The sequence below is a fragment of the Herpailurus yagouaroundi genome, unplaced genomic scaffold (genome assembly GCF_014898765.1).
Source record: "Herpailurus yagouaroundi ecotype Mexico unplaced genomic scaffold, PumYag 210, whole genome shotgun sequence".
NCBI classification, from domain to species: domain Eukaryota; kingdom Metazoa; phylum Chordata; class Mammalia; order Carnivora; family Felidae; genus Herpailurus; species Herpailurus yagouaroundi.
In genome coordinates, this window is record NW_024412441.1 from 276,864 (window position 1) to 297,613 (window position 20,750).

A 20,750-nucleotide genomic window follows, 5' to 3' on the forward strand; every position below is an offset into this window, starting at 1 on the left:
TCTTTCTTTCTTTCTTTCTTTCTTTCTTTCTTTCTTTCTTTCTTTCTCTGTCTTTCTGTCTTTCTGTTTTTCTTTCTGTCTTTCTTTCTGTTTTTCCTTCTGTCTTTCTGTCTTTCTGTCTTTCTTTTGTATGTATGTATGTAGGTAGGTATTTATTTTTAGTATGATTTGTTGACAAATTGGTTTCCATACAACACCCAGTGCTCATCCTCAATGCCCTCCTCAATAAGTGCCCTCCTCAATGCCCATCACCCACTTTCCCCTCTCCCCCACCCCCTATCAACCCTCAGTTTGTTCTCAGTATCCAAGAGTCTCTTATGGTTTGCCTTCTTTTTCTTAATGTAGCATTTCTCACTGTAAGTTTTCCTCTTAGGACTTGTTCTGCTGCATGTAAGTTTCGGTATGTTGTATTTCCATTTTTGTTTGAAGATACTTTTTAAAAATATTTTTTTTTTTTTTGAGAGAGAGAGAGAGCGCACATTGGGGGAAGAGCAGATAGGGAGACAGAGGATCTGAAGCAGGCTCTGCACTGACAGCACTGAACCTAATGTAGGGCTTGAACCCACGAACTGTGAGATCATGACCTGAACCGACATCAGATGCTTAACCAACTGAGCTACCCACGTATTCCTTCACTGCTGTTTTCTTTAAATAAAGTACTGCCCCATTTTCCCTCTCTTCTCCTTCTGGGACTTTGCCAAAAATGCATAGATTGTTTCTTTTAATGTATACTTCCCATAGGCTTTTTTCATTTCTTCTAAATGTATCATTTCAAAATGACCTGCCCCTATTCTTCACAGATTCTTTCTTCTACTTGATCAAGTCTACCGTTGCTTTTATTGCATTTTTGTTTCATTCGTTGTATTCAGTTCCACAATTTGTTTCTTTTTTTTTTTATAATTTCTATGTCTTTTTTAAGACATCTCACTTTTGGGGGCACCTGGGTGGGTGGTTCTGTTGGTTAAGCATCTGGCTCTTGATTTCAGCTCAGGTCATGATTTCATGGTTCATGTGATTGAGCCCCACGTTGGGCTCTGTGCTGACAGTGCCTCTTTCTGTGTTTCCTTAAAACAACTGTTTTGAATTCTTTATCAGATAGATTGGAGATCTCTATTTCTTTGGGATTGGTTACTGGAAAAGTAATTGTTTATTTGGTGGTTTAATGTTTCCTTGTTTCATGTTCCTTGAAGTTTTGAGTTGCCCTTTTTGCATTTGACAAGACGTCACCTCGGGTTTTTAATGACTAGCTTCAGGAGAGACATACCTTCTGTTAGCCTTGTTAGGAATTCTGAAGTTTTTTCAGACCTTTGCTGTGGATATGCCTGTTCCTCATTTCTTATTTTCTCTTGGAGGGGATTTTTAAGTTTGTATGCCTTCTCTTGATCATGCAAAGCTGAATCAAGTGTGACTGCCTCTTGCTTTCTGTAGGGCAGTGCTGAATTCTCAGGTTTGTATGCTTTCTCATAGTTCAGAAGAGACGGGGTAGCTTTTTGCACTTTCTTACTAGCCATCTGTAGATGCTTGGAATATGTCCTTAGGGGTGAACACAGGGAGCCAGCCACAGGGTGAGAGTGTATGTTTGTGGGTGAGGTGTGTGGAGAGTTGGGGCTGCCCATTTACCAGGTGGCGGCATCTTCAGACAAGGCAATTTGTGAGTGGGCTTCCTGATGAAGTCTGCATTGCAGTTAGTAGGATCCATATCTCATTTTATGTTCTTTGAGAGTCCTGCTGTTCTTCCAGGCACTCCCCTCCTCCCTAGTTATGTTGTGAATGTCAATATTCTGGGTGGGGTAAGAATGAAAATGCACAACCAGGGAAGCTGGGTGCTCACTTACATGCTCTCATTTTCCCCCACGGGAGAAATCACAGATTAAGAACATCTCTCTTGGCACTATACTGTGGAGACTAGAGGGAAAGAATGTTCCAGGTACAGTGAAACTGTTTCTTTTACCCTTTTCAATGTGTTCAGTTTTGGATTTATTTTTGTTCCAGTGCTGTGCTGGAACTTCCCTGGACTCCCAGACTTACACAAAGCCACTGTTGTTCATAGGTGATAGTCAAAATCAGTGTTCTTTGAGGAAGATGGTAGAAAACTCCTGTTTTGCTGTTTTGATGCCATCACTCTTCACTGACATGCTTTATGCCAACCATACTTAGGTTTGTCTTTCGTATAGTTACATTAAAGTGGAAATAAATTTCATGTACTGTTTGTATTTGGCATTTTTTTCATTTAGCGTATGGTTATAAACTATTGTTTTTTAGTGTACTGGTAGTCTTTTGACTTTTATTGCTGAATAGAATTCCTTATGGAGATTTCTCTCTACGTATATAAATTGATCAACTCTTTGAACACTCCGTTTGTTTCTAGTTTGAGGCTCTCTGAATAATTTGTTTTTGTTCATTTTACTTTTTGTGTTTTGTTGGGTGACCTACCTGTTCTAATTCTATAGATTCTAGCTACTCTGCAGTTTGCAGGCACTGATGTCTCGCTCTCTTTTTTAAAGTATGTAATTCTTTCATTCCTGTTTCCATTTAAAAAAAAAATTACTTATTTTGTGGGAGAGAGAGCACAGGAGGGGCGGAGAGAGAGAGAGAGGGAGGCAGGGAGAGAGGGAGAGGGGCAGAGAGAGAATCCCAAGTAGGCTATGCATTATCGGTGCAGAGACTGATGCAGGGCTTGATCTCAAGAACCGTGAAATCATGACCTGAGTTGAAATCTAGAGTCAGATGCCTGAGTAAGCCAGCCAGGTGCCCCAATCAGTGGCTTCTTTTAAACTGCAGTCTGAGTTTCCCTATCTTTTTTTTTTATTAATGTTTTTAATTGTAAAAAACAAAAATTACTATCACAACCATTTTTTAAATTAAATTTTATTTTAAATGTTATTTTTGAGAGAGAGAGCGTGAGCAGGGGATAGGCAGATAGGGAGACAGAGGATCCAAAGTAGGCTCCATGCTGACAGCAGAGAGCTTGATGTGGGACTTGAACTCATGAGATCATGATCTGAGCTGAAGTCTGATGCTTAACCCACTGAGGCACCTAGGTCCCCCCTTCTCCTCCCCCATTACAACCATTTTTAAGTGTATAGTTTGGTAGTGTTAAGAATATTGTCATTGTTGTGCAACAGATCTCTAGAACTTTTTCATGTTGAAAGCTGACTCATTTCCCTGACAGCCACCATTCTACTTTGTTTCTATGAATTTGCCTACACAAGATATCTCATTTAAGCAGAATAATAATCATAAAGTATTTGTCTTCTTGCAACTGCCTCACTTAGCATAATATCCTCAAAGTTCATTCATGTCGTAGTGTGTGATTTCCTTCCTTTTTAAGGCTGAGTAATATTCCTGTGTATATATACACTTATTTTGTTTATTCATCTGTTGGACATTTGGGTTGCTTCTACCTTTTGCCTGTTGTGAATTGTTATGAAGGTAGGTATACAAGTATCTCTTTGAGATTCAGTTTTCAGTTCTTTTTTAAAAATATTTATTTTGAGAGAGCGTGAGAGATTTTAGTGCATGCTTGACCATGAACAGGGGAGGATCAGAGAGAGAGGAAGAGAAAGAATCCTAAGCACTCCCTGCACTGTCAGCACAGAGTCGGATGTGGGGCTTAATGTCATGAACTATGAGGTCCTGAACTGAGCTGAAACCAAGATAAGGAGGTTTAACTGAGCCACCCAGGTGCCCCTCAATTTTTAAAAATATATACACTTAGAAATGGGATTTCTGGATCATAAGTAATTGTGTGTTTAATTTTTTTTGTTTGTTTGAGTAATCTCTACACCCAATGTGGGGCTCAAACTCGGCCCCACAGAGTTGTGGAAAAGCAAAAAGTTGTATGGTGAAGCAAAGAGTTGTATGCTTCACCCACCAATGGAGGTAGCCAGGCACCCCCTGTTTTTTTGTTTTGTTTTCTTTTTGTTTTTTGAGTAACTACTATTTTTCATAGCAGTTATACCATTTTACATTCCTGGTAACTGCACAGTGGTTTAGGTACATCCTTGCCCATACTTGTTATTATTTTTTCTAAATAGTAGCCAACCTAATTGGTATGAAGTGATATCTCCTTGTGGTTTTGATTTGTGTACTTAAGTTTGAGATCAGAGTGTTGATTCTTCAAACTTTTTTCTTTTTCAAGATTGTTTTGGTTGTTTGGGGTCCTTTGAAATTCCATATGAACTTTAGGGTGGAACTTTTTATTTTTGCAAGAAAACTGTGCTCCTCACCCCATTATTGGGACTGTGATAGGGATTGTATTGTATTGACTTTGGGCAATGTTGAGATTTAACAATGTTAAATCTTCCAATTCATGAATGTGAGATTTCTATTTATTTGTCACTAATTTCTTTCAGTGATGTGATTTTCAATTTACAAGTCTTGTAGCTCTTTGGTTAAGTTTATTCCTAAGACCTTTATTTTTTTTTTATTTTTGAAGTTTATTTTGAGAGAGAGCACGTGAGCGGGGGAAGGACAGAGAGAGGGGGAGAGAGAGAATGCCAAGCAGGCTTGGTGTTACCAGCATAGAGCCCAACATGGGCTTGATTCCAGGAACCATGAGATCATGACCTGAGCTGAAATCAAGTCAGATGCTTAACTGACTGAGCCACCCAGGTGCCCCATAAGTCTTTTATTCTTTTGATACTATTATAAATGCAATTGTGTTCTTAATTTTCTCTTCTGATTGTTCATTTTTGCTGTATAGCAATGCAACAGATTTTTGTATGTTGACTTTGTGTCTTGTTACTTTATTGAATTCATTTATTCTAAGTTTTTTTGGTGGACTTTTCAGAGTTTTCTCCATGTAAGATTATGTAATCTGTGAACAAGTGGTAATTTTACTTCTTTCTTTCCAGTTTCTTCTTGCCTAGTTGCTTTGGCTAAAACTTTCAATACTGTGTTGAAAGGAATTTGTGAAAGTTTGGCTACTTTGTCTTGCTCCCCATCTTAGAGGAGGTTTCAGTCTTTGACCATTGAGTATGATGTTAGCTCTCTGGCTGGAGAGCTCTAGTTTGTCTGGCCCTAATACCATGTCCTTCCCTTCCCTTACTGGTTATGGGGTAGATATAATGGAATGAATTGGAAAGCTTGTGTTGGTGAACTGTTAGGCTGCTAGGTGGGCCTTAGCGGGGAGGACAGGTGTCTGACTACACATAGGCCTTTTCCACAAGGTATGTCCTCTGTGTTTTGTGTTACGGAGAGATAGGATTGTTGCAGCCATTCTGATCCCTGTGTTTGTAGGCTGCGGAAGGAAAACTGGCATTGTGTACTATGGTTTCTTTTTACCCGGTCAGGTGGTTGACCCTTTAGTGTTGTAATATAGTTCCTTACAGGTTTCTTCTTTTATTTTTTAATGGCTTAGGTACATTTTCTTTTTTTTTTTTTTTTTTTTTTGTTGTTGTTGTTGTTCTCAGAATCTTTCTACAGAAGAGCAAAGTTAAACACTAAGTTTCTGGCAAGAGGATTAGAATCCTTCTTTCTTTTAAAAAAAATTTTTTTTTTCAACGTTTATTTATTTTTGTGACAGAGAGAGACAGAGCATGAACGGGGGAGGGGCAGAGAGAGAGGGAGACACAGAATCGGAAGCAGGCTCCAGGCTCTGAGCCATCAGCCCAGAGCCCGACGCGGGGCTCGAGCTCCCGGACCGCGAGATCGTGACCTGGCTGAAGTCGGACGCTTAACCGACTGCGCCACCCAGGCGCCCCACCTTCTTTCTTTTAAAAAAATTAAAAAAAAAATTTTTTTTTTTAAATTTTAGAATGCATACAAGTGGGGGAGGAGCAGAGGGAGAGAGAGTGAATCTTAAGCAGACTCCATGCTGAGCACAGAGCCTGATTCAGGTCTCGATCCCAAGACCATGAGATCATGACCTGAGCCTAAATCAAGAGTTGGATACTTAACTGACTGAGCCACCCAGGCGCCGGAGAATCCTACTTCCTGAGAGCCCTCCACCCCTTCTCCTCTTTTCCATCTGTATCATTGCTTCAGTTCATGGGGTTGGAGGGCTTGCTATTGAAATCTACAAACCAAGAGTTTGTTTTTAGTAGTTGCCTTATCTCTTTCCCCAATATATTTTATTCTGTAATGGATTTGTTGTCAGAAACTTCTCCCTGATAGATGGTGTATGTTTGGCTTGCAGGTTATCAAGTGTTGTTACCTTGTTAGGCTTTTGTTTGGCATATACTTCTGCCTTATGCCTTTTCCTTATCTTCCTGGTCAAAAGGATTGTTTTTACGTGTCTTGGTCCAGCTAGTATTACTGGAGAAGAATATTTCAACCTCCTGCTTGGACTACCAGAATTTCTGGAGCTGAGTAGGGGAAAAGTGCCATAAGGCTCAACATTGAGTATATAGTTTGATCTAGAACAAGGTATTCTCTTTTTAGACAAAAATTAAGCTCATACACAATTAGAGGAATAATATTAATAAAAATGTAACATTCTTACTGGTTTTTAGGGGATTTCCCCCCTTCGTATTAATGTTTTACAGTGATTGATGCAAGCTCTCGTATGATTAAAGAGAAGACCCTGGGGTGTTGGTTGTGTGGGGGAAATAAATAGAAGATCCTATTAGTGCATGAAGAAACTATAATAAAGCTGACAGTCTTAAGAAATGCCTTAGGGGCTCCTGTGTGACTCGGTTGAGCATCTGACTTCAGCTCAGGTCATGATCTCACTGTTCGTGGTGTTCAAGCTCCACATTGGTCTCTGAGCTGACAGCTTGGAGCCTGCTTCAGATTCTCTGTCTCCTCTGTCTCTGTCTCTGTCTCTGTCTCTCTCTCTTTCTCTCTCTCTCTCTTTCTCTGTCCCTCCCCTGCTCGTGCTCGCTCGCTCTCTCAAAAATAAACAAACATTAAAAAAAAAAAAAAAGAAATGCCTTCTTGTGCATATAGTGATTGGTTTGTTGCCTTCATGGACCCCTCTGTTTTCTAGTTTGTAAAGCTGTGGACAAGGTGAAGTAGGTGTGAAGTCATTAAGGTGATGGATTCACGAGAATGGTTATGTTCAGTTTTTAATTTTGGGGGGAAATCATTATTAGAATTGAATGCCCTCAGGCCTCTTTATATCAAAAGATGAGGCATTAAATCTGCAGAATATTGACTGACACTGGTTTGATGCAAATGCCAATGGGGATTTAACTGTGCTAGTATTTTTTAAATTTTAAATCAGACAGTTACTTTTTTTTATCAGTGGTCTGGCCATAAAGTTTCATAGGTTTGAATAGTTTGCTCCTAACCTTGTTTTATTGTTGTTAGCCTTCTTCTTCTTTTTTAAGATTTTATTTTTAACTAATCTCAGCACCCAATGTGGGGTTCGAATTCATGACTCCCAAGATCAAGAGTCACATGTTCCACAAACTGACCCAGCCAGGCGCCCCAGCCTTATTATTCCTTAGGGCAAGATTTTGTATCACATGAGTCTTCTCAGGAATGCTTATGTGACATACTAGGAAATGCTTGTACAGAGACATATACATGTTTTCAATATGACACTCATGGCTTTCAGCTGCATGGTTTCCCGAACCAGATCTTTCTGGTTCAGCATCTCCAGAGAGAAAACATAATTGTTTGGAGAGTGTGTGGTGTGTGTGTATGTCTGTGTGTGTGTGTATGAAGGGGGAATTGAGGGGATGTCTTAACTGCTTCTTAAGAAGATTTTATTTATTTATTTTAATTAAAAAAATTTTTTTTTATTTTTGAGACAAAGAGACAGAGCATGAGCAGGGGAAGGGCAGAGAGAGAGAGGGAGATACAGAATCCAAAGCATGCTCCAGGTTCTGAGCTGTCAGCACAGAGCCCGACGTGGGGCTCGAACTCACGGACTGTGAGATCATGACCTGAGCTGAAATCAGACGCTTAACCTACTGAGTCACCCGGGCGCCCCTTCTTAATAAGATTTTAATATCTTTTAGCTCAACCTGTATTCCTGCTGTCAGAGGTATTCCATGTTTCCAATTCCTGAGCTTTTCTGAGGTTTCACGGGAAAAAAATTAGCCTATTTCTGTTCCTCAGTCTCTGGTTGGTTTTACTAATAAGGGTGGTTTTACTAATAAGTCAGGTGTCCTCTTATTACACGTTTAGTTGTTTTTGCCCTTGCATGTTACTTTTCTTTTGTTGTTTTAGTAGAGTTTTGGGGAGGAAGTGGAAGGAAAAGGGTATGTTGAATCTGGCATATTTAACTGGAAAAAATTAATTATGAAAATAGGTTAGACCCATTAAAAAAAAAAACCCTAATAGTTAGATATACATGTGCTTGCCAAATTTAATGTCCGTTAATATTTTATATTGGCTTTCATAAAAAAAATAAAAATTGATACAGCTAAAAGTACTTCTTGCCTATCCTTGTATCTTTTTACCCAGATGGGACCTTTCTCTTGATGAGGATGTGTATCATTACAGTGTATGTAATTATTCTGTAATTGTACATGAGTCCATACAAGACAGTTGGTTAAAAGTTAACAAATGGTATTATACTGTATCCTTTTACAAGTTTATCATTAATCATTTTGAATTTGTATGCTAGACATTTTGATGCATAGAGATTTGGTTTATTAACCTAAATACCCCTTTACTTAAATTTTAATGTTTAATTTTGAGAGAGAGAGAGAGAGAGAGAGAGAGAGACAGACAGACAGGGTATGAGTGGGAGAGGGGCAGATGAAAGAGGGAGACACTGAATCTGAAGGCTCCAGGCTCTGAGTTGTCAGCACAGAGCCCCATGCAGGGATCGAACCCATGAGCCATGTGATCATGGCCCGAGCTGAAGTTGGATGCCCAGCTGACTGAGCTGCCCAGGCGACCATACCCCTTTACTTTCTAATAGATAGTACTTTTCATTTTACTCATTTGTTTGGGTTCTTCTATTACTCAACTAAAACTAGTCTTAATTTTAATTTTAATTAATTTATTTATGTATTTATTTATTGTTTTTGAGAGAGAGAGAGAGAGACAGAGCGTGAGTGGGGTAATGGCAGAGAGAGAGAGGGAAACACAGAATCTGAAGCAGGCTCCAGGCTCTGAGCTGTCAGCAGAGAGCCCGATGTGGGGCTCTGACCCACAGACTGTGAGAGTATGACCTGAGCCAAAGTCAGCCACCCAGGCATGACTTATTTTTTTTTTAAAGACTCCCTTCCTCCAGTTAAAGTTTTGCCTTACAGTATATTTTTGCAAACTGCCCAAGAATAAGGAATACATATGGTTGATATTTAAACTTTAATGTCAGTCCTGAAATAGGTATAGTATGAATGCTGTTTATAAGAAATATCTTCTGGGGCGCTTGACTGGCTCAGTTGGTAGAGTATGCAACTCTTGATCTTGGTGTTGTGAGCTTGAGCACCACATGAGGCATAGAGATTACTTAAAAAATAAAATAAAAATACAGGGGTGCCTGGGTGGCTCAGTCGGTTGGTTTAATGTCCTTTGGTTTTGGCTCAGGTCATGATCTCATGGTTTGTGTGTTCGAGCCCTGGGTTGAGCTCTGCACTGATGATGTGAAGCCTGCTTGGGCTCCTCTATCATCCTTTCTTCCCCTCTCTCTGCCCCTCCGCCACTTGTTTGTTCTCTTTCTCTTTCACAAAATAAATAAATTTTAAAAACCTTAATAATAAAATTTTAAGAAAAAAATTAAGTTCTGGATAATGGGCCCTTGTTCCTTTTTTGTTTTTATTTTTTAAAAGATTTTTATTTTATTTTTTAAAGTTTATTTATTTATATGGGGAGAAAGGCAGAGAGAGAGAGGGAGAGAGAGAATCCCAAGCAGGCTCTTCACTGTCAGCACAGAGCCTGCTGTGGGGCTTGATCCCACCAACAGAAAGATCATGACCTGAGCTGAAATGAAGAGTTGGACACTTGACCAACTGAGCCACCCAATCGCCCTGAAGTTTTTTTAATTTTTTTATTTATTTTTATTTTTTTATTTTTATGTTTGTTTATTTTTGATTGAGAGAGAGAGAGAACAAATGGGGGAGGAGCAGAGAGAGAGAGAGAGAGAGAGAGAGAGGGAGACAAAGAATCTGAAGCAGGCTCCAGACTCCGAGCTGTCAGCATAGCCTGATGCAGGGCTTGAACCCACAAGGTCATGTGAGGTCATGACCTGAGCCTAAGTCAGACGCTTAACCACTGAGCCACCCAGGTGCCCCATGATTTTTTTATTGTTAGGAAATCTTGGTATCCAACTATTCTGTGAGTGGTACTCACACTCATCGCCCCAAGATCAAGAGTCATGTGGTCCACTGAGTGAGCCAGCCAGGCACCCCTGTTTTAATTTTAATTAAATAATATGTGCCTTATTTGAAATGTCATATAGTTTTGCCAGGCTTGTAACAAAACTCAGCAGTCTCTACCAGCAGTCCTACTTTTTCTCTCCTAGAGGTAATTACTTTCTGTTTTATCTGATTTTCCCCCCTAGATTTTACCTTCCTGTGTAACAAGATTATATAGTTACATGTTAATAGGTATTTTCAACTGTTGACCTGCTCCTATGAAAGATTTGTTGGTCTGTTTATGTCCATTTATGGAAGAATTAGCATTTTTTAAAAATATTTTTTTTGTTTATTTTTGAGAGAGTGCAAGTCGGGGAGAGCAGAGAGAGGGTGATAGAGGATCCAAAGTGGGCTCTGTGCTGACAGCAGAGAGCCTGATGCGGGGCTTGGACTCATGAATGGTGAGATCATGACCTGAGCTGAAGTCACATGATTAACCAACTGAGCCACCCTGACACCCCAAAGAATTAGCCTTTTTACCCTTGCCACCTCTTTCCAATTGTTTTAGAATTAGTATTGTGTATTTATATTATTAGGATCATGTAAATACTCACTCTTGAGCAGAGTATTATACTGTAGTTACATTTCTTGTACAGTGTCTTTCATTCCTGTAATTAGTAGTTGCCAATTTGTATGCATGAGTTTGTCTGCCCCTGCAAGCTTGAGATGTTTTAAAAATCTTTAAGAGACTAAATTACATGTAAAGTAGATGTTTAATCCCCTCCCCTCTGAACCATCTTATCTAAAGTCCTTTTATTATCTCTTTTAAAAAATTTTTTAATGTTTTATTTAGAGAGAGAGCGCGCGAGCACGAGCAGGAGAGGGGCAGAGAAAGGGAGAGAAAGAATCCCAAGCAGGCTTTGTGCTGCCAGTGCAGAGCCCAGTGCGAGGCTTGAACCCAGGAACCATGAATCGAGTCGTATGCTTAACCGACTAAGCCACCCAGGCATCCCGGTCCTTTTATTCTCTTGATCCTATTTGAACTAGTATCCTTGGGATGTGTGCACAGTAGTCTGTCTTGGATCTCCCTTCACATCATCCTGGGGATTCTCTTTGAACATGAACTTGGAGTGGCTGGAAGGCTCTGTCATTTGAGCTGTTGACTCTTGATTTCAGCTTAGGTCACAATCTCAAGGTTTTTGAGTTTGAGCCTCGTGTTGGGCTCCTCCTCCTCCATGACACGGCAAGACGCGAGTATAGTGGAGTCTGCTTGGGATTCTCTCTCACTGTCTCCCCTGCTCCCCCTTTCTCTGTCCCTCCTGTGCACAGATACTCTCTCAAAATAAATAAACAAACATGAGCTTCTTTACACATAGTGCTTTCGTTTCTTTTTCTTTCTCTTTTTAATTTCTGAACTCTTAACATCAGGTTTTTGCTTACAAATCACTTACTTAGAGACTCTCTTCCTGACTTCTTCATTCTGCGGTGGGTTATGCTTATATTTGATACACAGTACTCTACTTGGTTTCTTCTTAGCATTTATCACAAAATATGTGAGTAATTTTACTTACTCATTCACCTCTTTTTGTCCTTACTCTTCATCACTTGACTAAGTTCCATAAAGTGGGGACTGTTACCATTTCATTTACCGTCGGATATTTACTACTGAGGGTATACGGTACTCAAAAAATATATGAATGTATGACTTTTAGATACAGTGAAGACTTAAATGCTGAGGGTGATATTATCTTGTTGGACTTTGTCTAGAATGGAGTTGGCACACCATGGCCCAGTGTACCACATCTTGTCAGCTGCTTGTTTTTGTAACATGGCTGATGCTCGTTTGTTTACATATGGTCTGTGGCTCCTTTCAAAATACTATGGCTGAGCTGCTTAGTTGTGAAAGAGACTGTATGGCCTGCAAAGTCTAAAATATTTGCTTTCTCACCCATTAAAGAAAAGTTTGCTGACTTCAGTCTTACACAGTTAAACATTTTACATTAGAACACTGATTTGGACCATTAGGCAAACTGTAGTTTTTGAAAACACTTTTCCCTTCTGGATTTAACTTTGGATTCCTTTTATAGTTGTATATACTGTATATGAAATGCCAGTATGTTAATCAAGGTCCAGTCAGGGGCTTGAAGAAGCAGTTTATTAAAGAGAAGTACTTATACAAATGTTAGAGGTTTAAAGAATGAATGGGACCAGGAGGACAACCAGAGATGATGAGGAAGACGACGATGAAGATGAATGACAACAACTACGATAACTGAGGAAGCAGCTCTTCCCTGAAGCCTGGGGAAACAAAGGAGGAGGGTTGTCAGAATCTAAGAGTCACTCAGAGTCACTTAGAAGTGGGCCCTGTGAAGGAAGCTCAGATTTAAAGTTAAGAGATGCTACTTGGCTATTTCTTGTACCTCTGAGAGGAGTACCATGAGATTGGTTCTTGGAAGCTGCCCTTTGGAATCAGTGCTGCTTCTGAGTGACTAACATTTCGTGGTCTCCTCCTGCCTTCTAGTCTTTTAGTGCCATGCAGGCAGTGGAGGAAGATCTTAACAGGAAGCCAGCTGGAGATGAAAAATATAGCTTGCAGAGTTCCAGCCTCATCATCACAAAGCATAGAACAGAAGGTGGATTTGAAGTAGAGAGACAACATTAGAATAACTGGCAAAGTGTCTTCTCCCTCACTCCTTCAATACATCTGTTAAAAATATCTGAAATATTTGCACTTGTAAATCTAGGTTGTTTTTTTTTTTTTGTAAGTATTGTCTTTAATACTGGTTTAACATTATTTATTCCTAATTTTAAAAAGTATTTTTTCTACTTTATTTCAGTATCAGATATAGAAGGTGGTGATGGACTGCAGCTCAGAAAGGAACATACTCTCAAAATATTTGCTTATATCAATTCCTGGACACAGAGGTATGCATCTTTAAGTACTTTAAAGACTAACTTTGTGAGTTGTACCTTAAATTGGCATTGGTTGTCATGAAATTTACTTTTTAGGATGTTCGATTGTATACCTTTGGTCATTAAGTGACAGTTGATCGATATTTATTAAATCTTCTTCCCTTCTTAAACATGAGGCCACTGATGGTTTTATTTTTAAAACATGAGAATAAAAATCAGGTTCTTTAACTCCTCTTTCATTATTTAGAAATAGAGTGAATGAAATTCTAACAGTAATTATTTTGAGAGATAAAAGAATTTTTATGGCATAGATTGAGACCTATAACAAAATTAATCTGTTACAAAAATCAGTTCTATGGTAGTGGACACTTTGACCCTTGTGGAGGCCACTTCTTATTTGTTCCATTTGCATAATAAATAGGTGTATTAGTCCAATTTTTAAGAAATACATATATTGAGAATATATATAGAATCAAAATTTGTAACAGGAATTTGTAAATTCCTGTTCTCTCAACATGATGTTAGTCTGTCATGGCTAAAGATTCTTTTTTACTTGTTTGCCTGTCCCATTAGTCCTAAAATTTTTATGGGTAGAAAAAAATTTTTTTCTTATGGGTAAAGAATGTTTGAAGCTTTGTGTGCAATGATTAGTGAACATTTTAAATGCATTTAACGTAAATAAATGTCCTGAGGTTCACAGTCGAGCTGATCATAGAGTTTATCTTCAAATAGCATTTGCTCTAGGTAATAATCCGTTTTTCTTATGTTTTTTCCTTCTTTGTCAGTAAAATTGGTACACATATTTGTTCTACAAAAGATTGAGATTGTAGTTATTTAAAACTTAAATGCCAAGCTTTGCACAGTGGCAGTATTGTAGCCAGTGAGGTTTATCTGAGGCGTGATTATGGCTGATTGAAAACTTACATGCCATTATTACTGGTGTCTCTTTTCTGATTTACTTTTGGCTAAGTTTAGGAATGGTTGCCAACACCTCTGTTCCTTTCCTTATGGGTAGAGTAAATGATTGGATATTTCCTAATACTAATGTTAATGATTTAAAATTAACGTTAGTAGTCCAAAGGATTTGCTGAGTATTGTTGCATTTGAGTTATACTTTTGGATGTATTTGCTGTAACTACAGCGAGGTGGCAATGTGCTATGCCACTAAGTAAAGTGAAATTCAGAGAAATGATTTTCATGTTTCACCTCTAGCTATTGGTGGTGCTGGGTGGAAGTTACATTTTCCATTCTTAGTCCACTTTTATCATTGATGTATACTCTTAATCCTTAGATCAGGAATTTTTAACCTAGAGTATGTGGATGGGAATGAAATTACAAAGGAAGTATTGATGTATATGATTTTAGGCATAATTTGTAGGTTTTATCATAATATCAAAGGATGTTTGTCCCCAAACTACAGAGATCCTCTTAACTTTTATCTCTTCTTGTTCTAGACTATAGTGGTTAAGAGTGTGGCTGTGGAACCAGGTTGATGTGGCTTGGAGTCTTTCTTTTTTTTTTTTATAAAAAAATTTTTTTTTAATCTTTATTTTTGAGAGAGAGAGAGAGAGAGAGAGAGAGAGAGAGAGAGAGCGAGCAGGGGAAGAGCAGAGAGGGAGACACAGAATCCGAAGCAGGCTCCAGGCCCCAAGCTGTCAGCACAGAGCCTGACGCAGGGCTTGAACTCAGGAACCGTGAGATCATGACCTAAGCCGAAGTTGGATGCTCAACCTACTGAGCCACTCAGGTGCCCCTTAAGTCTTTGTTTATCACCTGTTTACTAGATAATTATGACAGATTAGTTAGCTTGTAAGTAAGTTCTTAATTCCTTACTGTGGAATGAGAATAATAATAATAAAGGTACTACTATCTTAGGTTGTAAAGAGAGTGCTAAGCCTAGTATCTGACAAAAGATCTTTTTTGTTTTGTTTTATTTATTTTGAGAGAGTGCAAGTGGGGGAGGTGTGGAGGGGGCAGAGAGAGAGGGAGAGTGTAAGAATCCCAAGCAGGCCCTGCACTGTCAGCACAGAGCTGGTTGTGGGGCTTGAACTCATGAACTTTGAGATCATGACCTGAGTCAAAATTAAGAGTTGGTTGCTTAACCAACTAAGCTACCCAGGTGCCCCTCTGATAAAAGATCTTAATAAACACCTATTTTAATTAAAATTGTTAAAATTTAGTTTAGCAAATGATATACATTGAATGTTATATAAGCTAAAGTTTGAAAAGCTGAACTAGAAAATAATTTCTAACATCTAAAATTCTATTCACATATTGGTAAGTATGAACAGGTTTTTTTTTTAAGTTTTTTTTTAACTTTTTTTTTAACGTTTTATTTATTTTTGAGACAGAGAGAGACAGAGCATGAACGGGGGAGGGGCAGAGAGAGAGGGAGACACAGAATCGGAAGCAGGCTCCAGGCTGTGAGCCATCAGCCCAGAGCCCGACGCGGGGCTAGAACTCATGGACCGCGAGATCGTGACCTGAGCTGAAGTCGGACACTTATTAAGACCGACTGAGCCACCCAGGCGCCCCAAGTATGAACAGTTTTTAGCTGGTAGTAAAAAATACCCAAAAGTAGAATGTTAAAGTCTTCATTGTTCATGCTAAGGAAGAGAGGATTGATAATAAAATACCCAGGTGGATCACAGTATTTTGTGATAAAAAGTTTTGCCTATTCTCTTCTTGTCCCTCCCACCCACTGCAGTCTTTTTCTTTTCTTTCTCATTTTTTTCTTTTTTTTAATGTTTATTTATTTTTGAGAGAGAGAGAGAGCGCGCGTGCACGAAGGGGCAGGGAGAGAGGGTGACACAGAATCCTAAGCAGGCTCCAGGCTCCGAGCTGTCAGCACAGAGCCTGACTTGGGGCTCTAACTCATGACCTGCGAGATCATGACCTGAATGGAAGTCAGACACTTAACCGACTGAGCTACCCAGGCGCCTCACCACAGTCTTTTTCTTAGGCATGAGAAAATATTGTTGCCTAGATTAAGATGATGGTTCTTGTGGGTGATAAACAGCAATTAATAAGGCACAGTTAATCTTCAAAAGAGATTGTTAACTTGGTGACCCATGATTATGGTAGTCCATAAATGTACCTTAGCACACTATTGAACCCATGACATTTCATACAAAATGTTCCTAATAGGTTTTCTGGGAGAAAAGTACTATTAATAGCCTTCATAAGATTATCAGTGACCAAGAATCATTATTTTAATATATTGACTAGAATATAGGTAAAGGAGTATGTTCACATTAAAAATAGTGTATTGATAAGAATTTAATATTTATGAGAATTACAGCTGTATTAATATTTTGTATTTTTCTTCCTATCTTCCTATTTAAATAAACATTGTAAACTTTGAGGAAATAGAGAATCAACGTGTAAAACAAAAAGGCATGCTACCACCCAGAGTAACAACTGGTAATTTTTTGGTATAGCCCTGGCATGAACTTGTGAACTATACAGTTTAAAATTTTACAAAATATGATTTTATTACATTTATATTTTAGAGTCTGATTATAGTTGACTGTGTATGAAAAATCAGTCTCTCCATGTCCTCAGGTATTATCTGTCATCATTTTTAAAAAATTGTTTTAATATATTTAAAAAAATGTTTATTTTTGAGAAGAGAGAGAGAGAGAGAGCATGAGCAGGGGAGGGGCAGAGAGAAAGGAAGACATAGAATCCGAAACAGGCTCCAGGCTCCAAGCTGTCCGCACAGAGTCTGATATGGGGCTCAAACCCACGAACCATGAGATCATGATCTGAGCCGTAGTCAGGGAAATTGTATATGTTAGTTTAAAAAGTTGTTATTTATTTTATTATTGCAACTGGGAATGGAATGGGAGGAAGACTAATTCAAAGTAGGCAGAGAAGATTAAGACAATAAATTAAAGAATACCAGTTAAGAAAAGAGCATATAAAGGTCTGAAAGTAATACCATGGATGATAAAAGCGTTGGCTGATAACAATGGTGCCTATTTTTTTTTTTTTTTGGACTTGTTTAGAACTTACCACAAAACAGGCTTAGGTTTCTGTCTTGTAAATTCCACATTCCTTACCAGACATTCAAGGCTCTTACTGTTTCCTACAAAGTCTACTTTTAAATTTTATTTCATGTTTTCTCTCCTGAAAGAATTCTGGGTACCAGCAAGGGTGAGGTTCTATCGGTTTTCTTATTTTCAGGCTAAAAATTGTGTCTTTCATACCTGCCATTTGTGGTTGATAAGTGTTTGAGGATATTGCTTTTATTTTTTCATTGTTTTAGTAAACTTTTATGTTTTTAAGTAAATTCTGCACCCAGCATGGGGCTTCAACTTGTGATCACGAGATCAAGAGTCGCATACTCTTTTGACTGAGCCAGCCAACTGCCTCAGTAAACTTTAAGAACAGTTTTAGAAGCTGTTGCTTTTGAATAGATGAGTGTATGTTCTACACTCTTTAAGGCTCTATGTTTTCTTTTGGCATTAAGAAATTTGGCGATATTGATAAACTGAGTGGGATATGGATATTGACCATTACTTATAAAGTAGTGCTTTTCATAAATTAGTTCATAAATAAAAAAAACCTTTTGCTGAGGTTGGATACCGTGGATTAATGGTGTTTTCGTGTGTTCCATAGCACCAGGCCAGGAAAAACATTAGATCCATTGGAATATATGTTGTTAGATGGAATTATAGAATGCAAGTTAAAAACTAATTTAGTTTTGACATGTAGATTCCTCATGAATGTTGAGTTAAAATTTTTTTCTTAATTGGAGCTATGTATTTTATGCTAGACATTTATAGATTTTATTATGTTACGTTCTTTTTTAAAAATTCTTTTCATTTTTTAAAAAATTTAATTCTGGTATGGTTAATATACAGTGTCAAATTTGTTTCAGGTATACAGTATAGTGATCCAACAATTCTGTATATTACTCAACAATTCTACATATTACTCAGTGCTCATCAAGATAAGTGTACTCTTTTTTAATTCCCTACACCTATTTCATCCATCCCTCTACCCACCTCCCCTATGAAAGTCATCAATTGGTTCTCTAGTTAAGAATCTGTTTTTGGTTTGTCATCCCCCCCCGCCCCTTGTCCGTTTGTTTTGTTTCTTAAATTACATTTATGAGTGAAATCCTATGGTATTTGTCTTTCTCTTACTGACTTAATTTCGCTTAGCATTACACTCTCTGGATCCATCCATGTCCTTGGAAATGGCAAGTTTTCATTCTTTCTTATGGCTGAGTAATAATCCATGTGTATGTATATGCCACCCTTTTATCTGTTTACCTATTTGGACACTTGTGCTGCTTCCCTAATTTGGCTGTTGTAAATAATGCTACAATAAATACACAGATGCATATATCCTTTTGAATTAGTGTTTTCATATTCTTAGGGTAAATACCCAGTAGTGCAATTACTGAATTGTGGGGTAGTTCTATTTTTAATATTTTAAGGAATCTCCATACTGTTATTTTTTTAATTTTTAATTTTTTTAGTTTATTTGTTTTGAGAGAGAGAGACAGAGAGAGGGAGAGAGACAATTCCAAGCAGGTTCTGCACTGTCAGCATGGAGCCTGATGTGGGGCTTGAACTTACTAACCATGAAATCATGACCTGATCTGAAACCAAGAGTTGGACACTTAACTGGTGCCCACGTACTATTTTCCACAGTCGCTGTACCAGTTTGCATTCCCACCTGTAGTGCACGAGGGTTCCTTTTTCTCCACATCTTTGCCAGCAATTTTTTCTTATGGTTTTGATTTTGGCCATTCTGACAGATTTGAGGTGATAGCTCATGGTGGTATTGATTTGCATTTCCCTGATGATAAGTAATGACATGTCTTTTCGTGTGTCTGTTGGTCATCTGTATGTCTTCTGCCCATTTTTAATTGTGTTATTGTGTGTATGTGTTGAGTTTTGTAAGATCTTTATATATTTTGGATATTAACCCTTTATCAGATACATCATTTGCAAATATCTTTTCCCATTCAGCAGGTTGCCTTTTTTAGTTTTGTTGATTGTTTTATTATCTCTGCAGGGACTTTTTATTTTGATGAAGTCCTAATAGCTTATTTTTGCTTTGGTTTCCTTCGACTCAGGAGACATACATAGAAAAATGTTGCTATGCCTGATGTCAGAGAAATTACTGCTTGTGGTCTCCTAGGAATTTTGTTTTTAAATGTTTATTTTGAGGCGGGGGGGTGGTGCATGTGTTTACACATTGGGGAGGGGAAGAGGAAAAGAGAGAGAATCCCAAGCAGGCTCTGGGCTGTCAGCTCAGATCCTGACAAGGGGCTTGATCCCATGAAGTGTGAGACCATGCCCTTAGCCAAAATGAAGAGTCAGATGCTCAATCTACCGAGCCACCCAGGTGCCCCTTTTTGGGATATTTATGGTTTCAGGTCTCACATTTAAGTGCTTGCTCCATTTAGAGTTTGTGTGTATAGTGTAAGAAAATGGTCTAGTTTCATTCTTTTGCACATAGCTGTCCAGTTTTCCCAACACCATTTGTTGGAAGAGACTGTCTTTTTCCCATTTTTTTTTTTTTTTAAAAAATTTTTTTTTTCAACGTTTTATTTATTTTTGGGACAGAGAGAGACAGAGCATGAACGGGGGAGGGGCAGAGAGAGAGGGAGACACAGAATCGGAAACAGGCTCCAGGCTCTGAGCCATCAGCCCAGAGCCTGACGCGGGGCTCGAACTCACGGACCGCGAGATCGTGACCTGGCTGAAGTCGGACGCTTAACCGACTGCGCCACCCAGGCGCCCTTTCCCATTATTTTTATCCCACTCCTCCTTTGTCGAAGATTGATTGACCCTCAAATCATGGGTTCATTTCTCGGCTTTCTGTTCTATTCCACTGATCTATTTGTCTGTTTTTGTGCCAGTACCATACTGTTTAGATTAGTACAGCTTTATAATATAACTTGAAGTCTAGAATTGTGATACGTCCAGATTTGTTATTCTTTTTCAAGATTGCTTTGGCTTTTTGAGGTCTTTGTGGTTCCATACAAATTTGGGGATTGTCCTAGTTCTGTGAAAAATGCCATTGGTATTTTGATAGGGATTGCATTAAATGTGTAGATTGCTTTGGGTAGTATGAATATTTTAACAATATTTGTTCTTTGAACCCACGAGCATGGAATGTCTTTCCATTTCTTTGTGTTGTCTTGAATTTCTTTTCTTTTCTTTTTTAATGTTTGTTTATTTTTGAGAGAGTGAGAGAGAGAAAATGCAAGTGGGGGAAGAGCACAGGTAGAGAGGGAGACAGTGAATCCCAAGCAGGGTCTGCACTGTCAGAGCAGCAGTCTTGCAATTTTACTGAATTCATTTTTCAGTTCTAGTTTTTGGTGGAGTCTTTAGGGTTCTGTATGTGTAGTATCATGTCATCTGCAAATAGTGAGAATTTTACTTCGTCCTTACATTTTGGATACCTTTTATTGCTTTTTCTCATCTGATTGCTATGGCTAGGACCTTTTACTACTATGTTGAATAAAAGTAAGAGTGGACATGCTCATCTTAGGCGGAAAACTCTAAGTTTTTCACCATTGAGTATGTTGTTAGCTGGTAGTTTTTCGTATATGGCCTTTATTATGTATGTTTTTCTAAACCTACTAGCTTGTTCTTAAATGTAACCATATTC

General features: G+C 38.4%; 1 protein-coding gene and 1 non-coding gene across 3 annotated transcripts in view; both read left to right on the top strand.

Annotated features, from left to right (window-relative positions):
* Positions 1-20,750, top strand: part of USP34 (ubiquitin specific peptidase 34) — a 250,839-nt gene that overhangs the window by 30,323 nt on the left and 199,766 nt on the right. For both annotated transcript variants that reach the window (XM_040453637.1, XM_040453636.1), the window contains exon 2: positions 13,037-13,124. In XM_040453637.1, the coding sequence (XP_040309571.1) occupies positions 13,037-13,124 (88 nt within the window). The remainder of the gene's footprint in view (positions 1-13,036; positions 13,125-20,750) is intronic.
* LOC121016498 (U4 spliceosomal RNA) lies at positions 13,964-14,110 on the top strand. Its single transcript, XR_005784313.1, has one exon. It is a non-coding gene; the product is annotated as a U4 spliceosomal RNA (small nuclear RNA).